Source organism: Ursus arctos, unplaced genomic scaffold, assembly GCF_023065955.2.
Source record: "Ursus arctos isolate Adak ecotype North America unplaced genomic scaffold, UrsArc2.0 scaffold_8, whole genome shotgun sequence".
NCBI classification, from domain to species: domain Eukaryota; kingdom Metazoa; phylum Chordata; class Mammalia; order Carnivora; family Ursidae; genus Ursus; species Ursus arctos.
Window position 1 is genome coordinate 39,601,263 of NW_026623100.1, and position 14,332 is coordinate 39,615,594.

General features: G+C 36.1%; 2 protein-coding genes across 3 annotated transcripts in view; one reads left to right on the forward strand and one right to left on the reverse strand.

Moving 5' to 3' along the window:
* Positions 1–4,277, forward strand: part of MRPL19 (mitochondrial ribosomal protein L19) — a 30,663-nt gene extending 26,386 nt beyond the window's left edge. Inside the window, exons 8-9 of the mRNA XM_026481963.4 lie at positions 418–510; positions 4,020–4,277. The gene's annotated coding sequence lies outside the window, so the exon portion shown is untranslated. The remainder of the gene's footprint in view (positions 1–417; positions 511–4,019) is intronic.
* Positions 1–14,332, reverse strand: part of GCFC2 (GC-rich sequence DNA-binding factor 2) — a 47,131-nt gene that overhangs the window by 1,986 nt on the left and 30,813 nt on the right. Inside the window, exons 13-16 of one of the 2 annotated variants that reach the window (XM_026481915.4) lie at positions 7,639–7,715; positions 5,382–5,448; positions 3,705–3,851; positions 402–526 (exon numbers count right to left, since the gene is read on the reverse strand). In XM_026481915.4, the coding sequence (XP_026337700.2) occupies positions 402–526; positions 3,705–3,851; positions 5,382–5,448; positions 7,639–7,715 (416 nt within the window). Of the gene's footprint in view, positions 1–401; positions 527–3,704; positions 3,852–5,381; positions 5,449–7,638; positions 7,716–14,332 lie in introns of those variants that run through there. The other variant, XR_003312115.4, reaches the window with a different exon arrangement.

Below are 14,332 nucleotides of genomic sequence, written 5' to 3' on the forward strand. Positions count from 1 at the left end.
GTGTTAATGAAACATCCAAAACATATTCTAGCTATTGCTGGGTAAACAGCAGGCTGCAGACCTGTACTTAACAATTGTTGAGATTTTAAAATGGCCAGGAAAATGAAAAAACACGCTTAATAAGAGGCTTTTGATTTATAGTTTCCTAAACTCTGTGTGATAGTTTTCTGGAAATGCTTATTTTGGAAGAGATTTACATTTAAGAATATGAACTATTAGGCATGAGGTGTGAGTATAAAATAGTGATTCCAAAGACAGCACATAAAAATATCTACTAATTTTATAGTGGAAGTCTCCATAGACTTTTAAAAACAGCAATTTTTAGAAAGATTTGTACTTTCCCTCTGAGTGTAAAACAATCCTTGAACTATGCTTATGGAGATACAAGTATGCAAAATTACCTGAATTCACTTCCAGATAATTTATGTGCAAACTGCAACAAAAACTGGATGAAGTTTTCTAGCTGGGGAATAGATGTTCTCATGGCAGAGTTTTGGAACCATTTTTCTGGTAAATATGCTGCTATCTGTTAATTAAAACACAAGGTCAAGTTTTTAATAACGATAGTTACTTAAGGCCTTTTGCTCCTTTACAGTTATGGTAGAATAAATTTTGAGAATTTTTGTCAAAGTTTATACTTCTTAAAAAATCGTATTTTAATGCCAAGAGCTTAAAATAGACTATTCTTTGAGTACTCTCAGGGGTATTTGTCATACTTTCTATACTCAGTATTACTGAGCCATTAAATCTGTACAAATGCAATTTACACTAAGCACTAGAAATGCCTAGACACAAAACACAGTCAACTTAAATATATACATTTAGTATTTCACACTAAGAAACTGGGTGACCTAGCATATGATCTACATAAATTACAGTTAAGGAATCAAGTAGATGAATATAAGATACACAGAATAAAAAAAATTATGATTTTGATCTTTTACTATGCTGCTTTAGATGTTCATGGCAGCATACAGAGGCTGCTGCATTCAATTTTTCTTTGGGGGGGGAAACACCAACACCATTATGCTAAAGGTAATATGATTTTGGGGACAGTTTTGGTAAAAACAAAAAAATGAGAGAATGGGAGGAAGGAAAATCCTGATATCATACTCCTCAAAGAAATTCTTGGACAAATAGGTTATCCTACAGTTAAGATCAGTACCTCTCAAAGTACAAAGTTGGGAAAAATATACCACACATTATAAAGGATGTTAAAGTTCTGGAATGTACTCTCTTGAAAACACAGTTGAGGAAAAAGCTTCTTTAATCACCTAGCTCTTCTTTAAGGTTTAAAAACCCAGCCCTTACCGGACTGAAATTTAAAATTATTTGCACATGCTTTTCTCTTGCTTTGTATCACATATCTCAATAAAATTTTCATAGAACTACCTAGCTTTCCCATAAATGATCCCAGAATTGAAAGCCACACTGTCTTGGCATGGTTTTTTCTTTTCTAAGATTTATTTATTCATTGGGAACTTGGGTGGCTCATTTGGTTAAGCGACTGCCTTCGGCCCAGGTCATGATCCCGGAGTTCCAGGATGAAGTCCCGCATGGGGCTCCCTTCTATCAGGGAGTCTTCTTCTCCCTCTGACCCTCACCCCTTCATGTTCTCACTGTTTCTCTCAAATAAATAAAATCTTAAATTTATTCATTTGAGAGAGAGAGAGAAAGAGCACACGCATGTGTGTGAGTGGAGGGTGGGGCAGTGTAGAGGGAAAGAACCCCAAGCAGGCTCCTCGCTCAGCAGGGAGCCCAACGCGGGGCTCCATCTCAGGACCCTGAGATCATGACCTGAGCCAAACCAAGAGTAGGCCACTCAACCACCTGAGCCACCCAGGTGCTCCCTGGCATGGCTTTCCAGCCACAAGCTGTGGAGAGAATGTCCTCCTACTTTTCTACTTCTGATAGTAGACTCCTGGTCAAAGGGGACTAAACTGAACCTGAAATATAGAGGATGGGCAATGAATTCAATTTTGGGGAGATGATGTAGTTTAAAACTACATGATATAAAAACCATAGCCCAAAAAATCATGACGGGTTAGGAATTGCTATCTAATGTCTTACGTTGTTTTTAAATTTATAAACATTTTTCCATATTCTTTTATCTGATGAATAGACAATGTTTTTGGATATTTAGGTTGTTTCCAACTCTATTATAAATGCTACAATAATATTATTTGTACTTAAACTCTGACAAAGAAACAAGCCCCAAATAGGGTCCTTTGCTCCTTACAACAGCAAACCCAAGGCTTTAACTTGCAGTTTCAACTCCTCCAAGGAATGTCACTTTTTAACAATCTCCAAGTTTCTGGAAGGGCACTATAGTGAGGTCGTCTGCATGATAAAAACCATGCCATTCTCCTCTCCTCAATAAGACCTTGTGCCGGCCTGAAATAGTCCTTTTCTTTTGCTAATAGCTTTCTTGTCTCACCTTCTTTCTTATGAAAGCCTTCCTTTTTGTACAACTCCTGAGAGGATCTCTCTACTTGCTAGATGGAATGCTGCCCGATTCACAGATTCTTAATAAAGCTACTTAGATCTCAAATTTACTCACTGAATTTTCTTTTCTAACAAATCTACATGTGCATCACTGATTTTTATCTTAGGACAAATTCCTTGAAGTAAAATTGCTAAGTCAAGGGGTATGAACTTTAAAGGTTTGTAGCCATCATGCCCAAACTCTGGAGTTCTATCCCTCATTCCACCAGCAAAGACTGTTTTTCAGAACCCCGGCACCACCCATTCTAGGTGCCCCTGAAATAAGCGCTATTGTTTCCTCCTGCTCATGACAAGAATTAGGAAATAACAGCAAAAAAAAAAACCCCCCTGCAAAACAAAAAAACTGGCCAGCATAACAGGTACAATAATATCCTTACTATATTATTTTGCATTTCTGATTACTAGTACTGTTAATCTTTTCCACATGTTTAGAAATAATTTTTACATATTTTTTTGGTGAATTTCCTGTTGCATGTCTTTTGTCCAATTTTAACTGTAATATCTGAATTGTTTAAAGAGCTTTTTAGGAATGTGGATATTAATCTTTATACGGCTTATAACTTTCATTTCTCACTTTTTCAACTCCCTTTCAACTTTTCATTATAGAAAATTTCACACCAACAGAAGGAATAAGTATGGTAACCAATGAACCTATCTATCTTCTAGTTTTAACAATGACCAAATAATCTTGATATCTTTTAAATGTTTGTAAAACTTCAGTGAATGAAAACTTTCATCAAGTCGCTTTTTTTCATTATTTCTTCTCTTGCAAAGTTCAAAAGGACTCCCTTACTATAAGATACATTTTCCTCTTAATATTTGTTTCATTTTTATACTTTATATGAAATTTATACTGGTATTTAGTGGAAGTTGAGACTTTAACATTCTTTTTGTAAAGAGTTAACCAGCTGGCCCAGCACCATTTATTAAATATTTCTTTTCCCTGCTGGTGATAATTCAAACCAGTATACTAATTCTTAAATACTGAGGAGTTGGTTGCTTTTGGGTGTCTAGTCTATTAAATTGATTACCACCATTTTAATTATTCTCTTACAAAATAGACTTAGAAAAAAAGTTTAAAGTAATCTATACCCAATGTCCTGACCCTGAGATCAAAAGTCACATGCTCTACCAAGACAGCCAGGGCCCCACAAAACAGACTTTAATGTAATTTTAAAAAATGATAAAATTACACTGACCTGTTTGCACTTTTTAACAACCTCTGGCCCAGGTATGGCATTAAGAAGAGCTATAATAAGGTAACGATTTAGCAGCTTCCCCAGTCCTAGTTCTTGCAAGGTGTCATCTGGGAGGAGTCCATTCCAAAGAAGAATATTGCGGAAGAGCTAAAAAAAAAATCAAATGAGTACGTAGCTGTTTCTCTAAAGGAAAACTGCATAAGCCTCCAACAAACATAAAACGTTGGTCAAACTCTTTAGAACTCATTAGAAGTATCAATAGAAAATTTGTTCATTTCTGAATACCTAATTTTATTTGCTCATCTTATTTTGTAGGACTATCACCCAAAATCCATCTTTTTCAGATGGAGCCTTTTCAGATCAATAATCTTCCTCCTCAATTCACACTCCCAGAGTCTGGAACCATCCGGGTGCAAGCCCACAGGACCCAAGGATTCAGGAAGGACTGCCGTTAAAGCCAGTGCCACTGTTACTAATGTGTGAGCCTGAGAAACTGTCATTGCTCTGATATATAAGATTAAAAAATAGGACATTCTAATAAAACGAATATTGGTTGCCCTTCCTTCCTCTAAATCCGTATCTTTGTGAATTTTATAGTCTTTTCCATTTTCTTTCCAGTTCTGTATTTATTACTCTAACATGCAATGCTTTTCTACACTGTGTATCACTTCCTGGAAAGTGTTTTTCCCTGACTCAACCACATAACAAATATGGATTCACCCTATTAAAAACTAAGTCTGCCAAGGTCACCCAAGACCTAATTGTCAAATCCAGTAAACATTTTCAGTCTTTCTCCTAATTCTTTTGGGTGGCATTGTCTTCACTCTTTTTCCATGATGCCACCCTCTTGTGACCAGTCTAAGTTTCACAATAAATTCTAATGCTTCTTTGAAGACTTCACTTTCTCTGCCTGCCTCTTATGTTTCCCAAGGTTGTATTCTTAGCCTTCATCTCCTCAGAGGTGGTCATTCGTGACCATGGTTCCAAATACTGCCTACATGTGGCTGACTCCCAAATCTCCAACTCAGATCTGTCCCCTGCAATTCAGACTTTTAGATCTAGTATTTTTCCCCATAGAAATCTTCAATTCGCCATCTGAAACAGACCTTTATCATTCCTTCAAACCTGTTCTTCCTGTATCCTCTCCAATGCCCTCAAAGAATGTCACTGTAAGTTACCAAGTTGCCAAAGTCAGAAACTTGGCTAACACCCTACTCTTCATATGCAATTATAATTCAGTCATCAAGTCCTTTCAATGCTCCATCCTAAGTATCTTCTGAACCCAACTTTTTACCATTCTTCCCTATTACCACTGACTTAGCAATGACTTCATCCTTTATCTTTCAGACTAGCGCTTGGCCAACTATAGCTTGTGCGTTAAATCTAGCTTGCTGCCTGGTTTTGCAGAGCCGGTAAGCTAAGATGGTTTTTATATTTTGTAACATGTGAAAGTCAGGACACTGAAATTTCAATGTCCATAAGTAAAGTTTTACCGAAACACAACCATGCTCATTTGTTTACATATTATTTATAGCTACAAAGGCAGAGAGCTGAACAGTTCTGTAGACATTCAAAGCAGAAAATATTCACTATCTGGTCCTTTATAGAAGTTTGGTAATCTCTGCTCTACAGTATATCAGATTTAAAATAAATTTATTTTTGTAGTCTTCTGCTTACCTTTACACCTGACCAGAACTGCCTTTCTTGGAACTTTGAATGTGGTGATGTTTTGTTTTCTACAGTGCTAATTTGAAACCAAGAGAGGACAAAATGTAAACTGTTAATCTTTCAGAACCAGAGTTCAAAAAATTCATTTTTTTTTTAACCGAATTAAACCATAACACATTGACAGAATGTAAATGGAGTGCTCTGATGATATCGAAGTTACATGTACACTTTGATCCAAGCACCCCATTTCTGAGAATGCCTTCTGGAGGTATGGCTGCACCTGTACTGGATGGTAGGTCTATAAAATTATTCACAGCACTGTTGGTAATGGTTTACCACTCATATGCCCACCAGTTACAGTACATTATATGAAGGCATATTATGCAGCTTAAAAAATGAGGAAACTACTCTTGTGATGACATCTCAAAGATGTACTAAGTCAAAGTACCGTACAAGATAATGGTTACAAATGTACTTCCTCTGCTATAGAACGGGGGTGGGGGAATAAGATTATGGCGTACAGAAGTATTCTAATTGCATGAGGAAATTATGGAAAGGTAAAAAAATTAACAGTGATTATTATGGCATGCAGGTACGTGTATGGAGGAGGAAGGGCAAAAACTGGATGGAGGGCAGGAGTGGGAGGGAGTAAGACCCCATTTTAAATATAAATTAAAAAATACATACTCATACCTTTGAACCATATGAATAATTTCTTATTTAAATATTATACAACAAAACTTAACAGGGCATATTTTTACATTCAGATATCGCTTCACAATTTCAATTAGCTAGAAAGCTTAGAAGTTCCTTTCTGTTCTCTTCACAAAAGCTCTTCCACCCTGTGAAGACTCACTGGATAGCTTTAGTTCATGATCCAGAACTATAAACTGATGCCTTCTTAGCAAATGTTTAAATATGCATCAAATATTACTTGCTTCATGATACTGTATATAGAACCCTGAAGATTCCACCAAAACTACCAAAACTGATAAGTGAATTCAGTAGTCACAAGATACAAAATCAATACACAGAAATCTGTTGCATTTCTATACACTAATAATGAAGTAACAAAAAGAGAAATTAAAAAAAATCCCATTTATAACTGTACTAAAAAGAAGGATAAAATATCTAGAAATAAACTTAACCAAGGAGGTGAAAGACCTACACTCTACAAACTACAAAACCTGGATGAAAAACTGAAGACGGACAACACAAAACACATGGAAAGTTAATTCCATTCTCGTGGATTAGCAGATCCAATACTGTTAAAATGTCCACACTACCCAAAGCAATCCAAAGATTTAATGCAATCCCTATCAAAATACCAACAGCATTTTTCACAGAACTAGGACAAATAATATTAAAATCTGTATGCAACAACAGAAAACTCCAAATAGTCAAACCAATCATGAGAAGCAAGAACAAGGCTGGAGGTATCACAACTCCAGATTTCAAGACATACTACAAAGCTGTAGTCAGAATAGTATGAAACTGGCACAAAAATAGACGCATCTATCAATGGAACAGAATAAAGAACCAGAAATAAACCCATACTTATTAGGTCAACTGATCCTACAATAAAAAAAGGCAAGAATATTCAAAGGGGAAAAGACAGTCTCTTCAACAAATGGTGCTGGAAAACTGGACCACTTTCTTATACCACACATAAAAATAAACTCAAAATGGATTAAAGACCTAAATGTGAGACCTGAACCCTTAAGAACCCTAGAAGAGAGCACAAGCAGTAATTTCTTTTGGCAACAGCTGTAGCAACATTTTCCATCTAGAAAAATGTCTCCTCCGGCAAGGAAAACAAAAACAAAAAAACCCCTACTTGTTTCCTAAAGTAAATCCACCACTCACAGACAGTTTCTAGCTTTCTGTGCCAGGCACTGTTCTGAGCACGCTCTTCATCTTCACGATGTCCTATGAAGTAGGCATTAATACCTCACTTCACATACAAAGACACTGATGCACACAAAGGCCCAGAGTCAGTGGTAAATCTGGGCTCCAGAATCTGGGTTTAACCACTCTGTGATGCCACCTGCCATGTTCTTAACATAAAAAAACCGATGTCCAAGTGTGCCAGGTATCCCACATGGCATACAAAACGAGAAATATTTTGTTGAAATCCCAATCTGCACCTTAACACACTGTGTGCATGTTTGAGAGAACACTTTATATAGTTTCTTCTGTGTTACCTTCTTAAATCTGTGCTGCAGGATTAGCTACTTCATGCAATCTAGAAATTAACAGCTCTTACCTCTTCGGATACAGAGGAATAAAAACATCATCTTCTATTGCTTTCTTCATTCTCACAACAATGGATTTAAGTAAATCCTATTATATAAAAATATAAAAGCATCAGTTATAGCCATATGTAGAAGTCTTTACCAAGAGAAGTAATTTTAAGAGTATAGTACAAATTTGTACACACAGAATCAGGTGTTAAAATAACTATCAATTAGGTACAAAAGAACTTTATTCACCCATGTTGGTGCATACGGCTAGCTTGTGCATTCCCACTGCTGTACAACATACTCTGTCACATGAATACTAATGATGGGACATTCACGTGGTTTCCAGTGAGGGGCTACATTACACACAGTATTGTATGTAAGTTCTTATACGTCTTCTAATATACAAAGGCGTATATTCCTGATGGATATACACACAAGAATGGAACTGCTGGAACTCAGTTTATGTCTATACATTCAACTTTGTACATAATGCCAAATTGTTTTCTGAAGCAGTGATGTCCCATTTACATTTCCACCAGCCATGTATGAGAAATCCTGCCTCCCTATACCTTTACTAACATGTGGTATCCTTTTGTTTTTTAATGTTTGTAATTCGTGGGGTGTACAGTCATACTTTAGTTTTTATTTTCCTGTTGAGTAATGTGATGATGAAAATCCCCTCATATTCTTTTTAGGATTTGAGAGAGAGAGCATGCATGTGAGTGGGGGAAAGGAAGAGGGAGAGGAGCAGACTCCCCGCTGAGCATGGGGCCCAACGCAAGAGCCTGAGATCACGAGCTGAGCCAAAATCAAGAGTTGGATGCTTAACCGACTGAGCCACCCAGGGGCTCCGAGTGTTCACTCATATTCTTATTTTGCCATTTGGACATGCCATTTTGCTAAGTACCTAATTAAAAGCTGCTTGTTTATGTATTTTTTAATAAATCACATTCTCTTTCTTATTGATTTGCAGAAGCCTTTTATATATTCTAGCTATGGGTCCTTTGTTGGTTTATCAATGTCCTTTGATGCAGTAAATTCACTTTGGCACATTCATTTCATTGTGAATAAAAAATTGGGAACAATCAAAATATTTAATCACAGAGCGTTTTTAAGATATCATGTTATATCCATCCATTGCAAGAAACTACTACTTAGCTAAAGTTTGTAAAGACTGTAGTAACACACAAAATTAAATACTGAATGAGATAATGTTAAGGGAAAGAAGTAGGATACAAATGTACATGTCTATTAGGATTATAACTTTGAAGTAAACGGCTGGATAAAAATATCTTACAATGGTATCAAGTCCTAGTATGAGGATGAAAAGATAAGAGGAATTTAAATTTTTTTTCATGTATTACCAACGTTTCTCTAATATTATTCTTATTCTTAAAAGGGAATCCATATTTGAAAAATAAAAATGCCACAAAACACACTAGAGTATTTTTCAAGTCGGTGACAATGCGTGTAGCACAAATTAAGCTCTCAAAAACCCCATACTGGCCAAATTACTCACAAATGTAGAATTCAAATATATTTTTTTCACAAAAAGTATATCTAACTGAAGTCCTGTTTCTTTTTCCACTTTTTATCTAGGACATATTCCTCCAGTGGCCACATATCACTATTAAATTAATGTTAAAAACAAAAATTCAATTTTTTTTACCCCATTTCAAAAATATTTTGCATCATTTTAAAAGAATAAAGATCATTTTTCTAGGCATTATCTCCACAAAGTAGTATCTGAATTTATGCAGGTTACTGAGTTAGTGTTTGTACTAGACACGACAGTTATGTTTAATTTTTTTCCATTTAGATTACATCATTTTGAATGCTAGCCTTGACAAAATTTCCATATTGTTTAAATTTTTGTTTCTTAAAAACAGTTCTCTAAAAAAAATGCTATAAAGGACATTATTGAGTCAAATGATGGAAGTGGAATATGGATTGTAGATTAAGTATCATGAAGTTTACTGAAAATGATGTGTCCCATGGTTACGTAACAGACTATTCTTAGCAGATATGCAATTTACTCTCAAAGTGTTCAGGAGAAACAAATTGTGTATATATACAATGGGACAGCAGATAATAAAGCAAAATGGGGCAAAATATTAATGACAGGTGAATCTGGATATAAGGGCCTATGAGTATGCTATTTTTACTCAGAGTTTTCTGTAAGTTTGACATTACTTCCAAAAATTTGTTTAAAATAAGTTCATAAATTTTAAAACTCTGAGCTCATTAACTTTTTTCAAGTATTCAAATACATTATTTCATGGGGAAAAAAAAAGTTCTCCAAACAGTAAAGTTTTAACAACCACATACACACACACTCTTATAATTCTTTAAAATAGCTTTGAAAAGACTCTTAGAAGCTTTAGCTAGTAGTTTTTACACAGCTCTCTATATCCACGGAGATAATCCTGGGTGGCTTGGGCAGATGCTGAGGCCCTCAAGGGAGAGTGAGGGCAGGTGCTCACTACAGCAAGCAGCTTTGCTTCTGTGTTTGTGGATAGGGGTGTGTAAGATTTTATGTGAAAAAAAGTTCTGTTAATAAAAGAAGTCTGAAAACTAGAAATCTAAATACCTGATAACATTTTCACACTTTCACTAACTGGTCAGCCAACTTATGCCTAAAAACATATAGTGATAGGGAATCACGATCTCCTGAGGCCGCCCATAACTTTGGGCAGCTATTAACTATTAGATTTCAGTTAACAATGAGAAACAAACTTTTTTCCTATACCTTCCACTCCTTGGTCCTAATTTACTTCTTAAGATCATACAGAACAAATCTAATCTCCCTTTCACATGACAATTCTCCAGATTCTAAGACTGATATTTCACTTTTCTACATTTTCTCTTTCCCATACCATCTTAGACACTTTCCATTTAATATAGTTACACCCAGAATTAAATGCAACATACCCAGGGAAGTCTTACTTGTGAGCAGAGCACATATAAACATTTTTACTCAAAATAGCACACACCCAGTAGAAAGAGCTCCCCTTGGTTTTTCTGTTACTCAAGTGACACTATTGACTCATATTGGATCTACTGTTGATTATATCCCTCTGGTTTACTGATGCTGCTTCAAGGCCGTTTCTTTCCTATCTTTTATTTACGCAGTTGAATGTTTGAATACAGGGGTAGGACAAAATATATTTCCTTTTATACCATATATTTTTAGAGTCAGCCCATTTTCTCAGTATTTAAAATCCTTTTGGATACTATTCTACTATCCATAAGTCTATGCAGAATTCCTAGCTTCGTGCCATTGGCAAATTTTATTAGCATGCATTTTACATCTTCATCCAGTTCAATATTGAACAGGGCAAATATTGAGAAGATATCTAATACTAAAAGACTCCCCCCAAAGGTAGCCACATCCCTCTTGGTCCAGTATTCTGTAGCTATACTCTACCAGTTTCTTGTACCTAACTGTACCACTGCTAAGCTTATCTTTCCCCCATTTAATCCACAGGAACAATCATAACATCTTTAAATACACTACCTACTCTACCCGCACAGTACCTTATTCATCAGTGAAAGTAACTGAGATAATATGGGAGCACCTGCTTCAATAAGCAATCACCTGTATTTAGGAACCTTATCAGTGACAGATTATAGTAATTGCTACTTTAAGTATTCATAATCTACCTCTGTAATAATCTATTTTAGAATCTTAACAAGAATCAAAACTATTCTCAACCAGGCATTAGCTTATAGAATCATCTGATTCTCACTTCAAAAACAAGAACTATGCTGAGTCCATTCTTCTAGAACCTTCTCCATTCTCTTCAATTTCTTACACATCACTGAAAAAAATACAGTGATCTCACTGGCAAGGCAAACTGTCTTAGTAGCCAGGAACACTAACTACGTAGTTCAGTGATTCTTACGTAGGAGTGACTGTGCCATGCCTGGGGAATATTTTATAATGTCTGGAGATATTTTTGGTTGTCAAGACTAGGGAGCACTGCTGGCATCTAGTGGTCAGAGGCCAGGGAAGCTGCTAAGCATACTACAATACGCAGGACAACTTCCCACAACAAGTAATTATCTGCTCCAAATGCCAAGACTGTTGAAGCTGAAAAATCCTGATGTAGTCCAGTCTCCTACTAATTACACAAAGGACCCGTTTTCCGCATTCACTGTGGGAGGGCTTCCAGAATAAAAATAACTGGTATAAAAACTTCACGAGTGAATCTGTAACACTTTTGAAAGATTTTAGTTATTACAAATTATGAAGTGCCCGGTCTACCACTTAGTACCCAAGTGAACTTTTACAAGGTACGTGGCCCTCTAGACCCCAGCTTCTTCATCTGTAAAATGCAATTAGTGTCAACACATTTTACAAGGTTGTGAGGATCAAATGAGTGAAAGGGTTTAATAAATAATAAAGCACTATTTATATTTCGGTTACAATTACATAGTCCCATATAGAGAGCAAATATAAGATTCCATATCTACTTCCTTGTGGCTCTTATCTACTACTCCTGGTTCTATGCTCTGTAACAACACAGATTAAACCCATTCCTTCTTCAAATATAGAATCTCTATATATATCTTCTTCTAAATTAATATCTCTAATTTCTGCAATGATTTTCAGGTTATATGTCTTTATTCTGTTGGAAGGAGGTGAAGAATGCCCTCCTTCCCATCATAGTTGCTATATGTTCAAATCCATTACTTTCCATTAGGTTCCAGCTCAAATGCCACCTTGAACATTTCACAGTATTTTATTTGGGCTACTTGGGTGGGGGTGGGGTGGGGAGGTAATGTGGTCAGTGACATGAGCTTAGGCTTTAAAATAAGATTAAGGTTCTGGGGCACCTGGGTGGCTCAGTCGTTAAGCGTCTGCCTTTGGCTCAGGGTGTGATCCCGGCGTTCTGGGATCGAGCCCCACATCAGGCTCCTCCATTGGAAGCCTAATTCTTCCTCTCCCACTCCCCCTGCTTGTGTTCCCTCTCTCGCTGGCTGTCTCCATCTCTGTCAAATAAATAAATAAAATCTTTAAAAAAAGATAAGATTAAGGTTCAAATCCTAGTTCTAATTCAAGGTATTACTATGAACAAATTTCTGAGACTCAGTCTCTTCATCTGTAAAATGAAGATATCACCCATTTTTTAACAGAGCTGCTAGAACTAAGATGACACAGGACCAAGACCTAACAGAGTGCCAAGTACACAGCAGGAATTAAATAAGTGTTCCTTTTCTTTCACCCCTTCTCACTTCCTATTTTACATAACACTTTAATGTAGGCTTCATGACCAGTGTGGAGCTCAATGTGGGGCTTGAACTCATGACTCTGAGATCAAAGACTTAAGTGGAAATCAAGAGTTGGAGCTTAACTGACTGAGCCACCCAGGAGCCCCTTAAATAACAATATGTACATTTTATTTCCTTTATGAGTACATGCTTCTTGAAGATGGAATTATCTGGTTGCCCTCTTCTCCCTCTAACTTCTTACAGCTTCCCTCCTTCATAATAATTCCCAGTGCTAAAATTTAATGGTGTTCAGAATATGAATGCTTCTCAACCACCTTGCTTATTCTACTCCGGATGCTCTCCAGACTGTCAATCTCTCAATTTCCTTAAAGGTCAACATATAATTGGTTTACTGATTTAACTGTATGAATATATGACACTCTCATCAACAAACAGAATGATAGGGGGCGCCTGGGTGGCACAGCGGTTAAGCGCCTGCCTTCGGCTCAGGGCGTGATCCTGGCATTCTGGGATCGAGCCCCACATCAGGCTCCTCTGCTATGAGCCTGCTTCTTCCTCTCCCACTCCCCCTGCTTGTGTTCCTCTCTCGCTGGCTGTCTCTATCTCTGTCAAATAAATAAATAAAATCTTTAAAAAAAAAAAAAAAAAAAAACCAGAATGATAAAAAAGAGTACCACAATAAAACTAAGATTTAACAAACTCCTACCAAAGCCTCTAAAAGGTCTCTCCTTATGTCTTATGTTGAATAAAACTCAATTCTAAATCATGGTGAGATGAAAATCTATCCTATTGAACCTTTTAAGGATTAAAAAAAATTTTTAAGTATAATCTACACCCCAATGTGGAGCTCGAATTCATGACTCCCAAGATCAAGACTCACATGCTCTACTGACTGAGCCAGCCAGGTGCCCCATATCCATTGAACTTTGACTCCTTAAAGAGATTACTGTTCTTAACTTCGGCAGATTACAAATAACTAGTTAATATAATGAAAGTTAACCTCATTTTAAAATGATTGTTAAAGCAAAGCCACAATACTACGAGATTTTTGCTAAAAGAAAAGTAAATAATTTTTTTCCCTCTTAGACAGAACAAATTTTCACTAATGCATTTATGCCTGTTCATCTCTGCAGGGCCAATGTATATTCACAAACCTGAAAAATGGCTGGCTGGACCATGAGAACAAAAATCAGACCACTGAACAGAGAGGAATAAATAAAAATAAAAATAATCTGGGTCTATTACATGTATGTGTATCCTATAATTAATAATGACTGTCATCCCTGTTAGAGTGTTCATAAATATAAAGGTATATTCTTTCATCTTATTATTATAAAGAAGAAATGGTCAATCCTAGTTTATATAAATCAGAAGTAAATCTATTCTTGCCCAAACTGTTTTTTGGTAATTACTTCTTTTGCATCTTCTATAAACAAAGATTTAGAACAAACTTACATTAACCTATAAATAAATCAAGAAGTT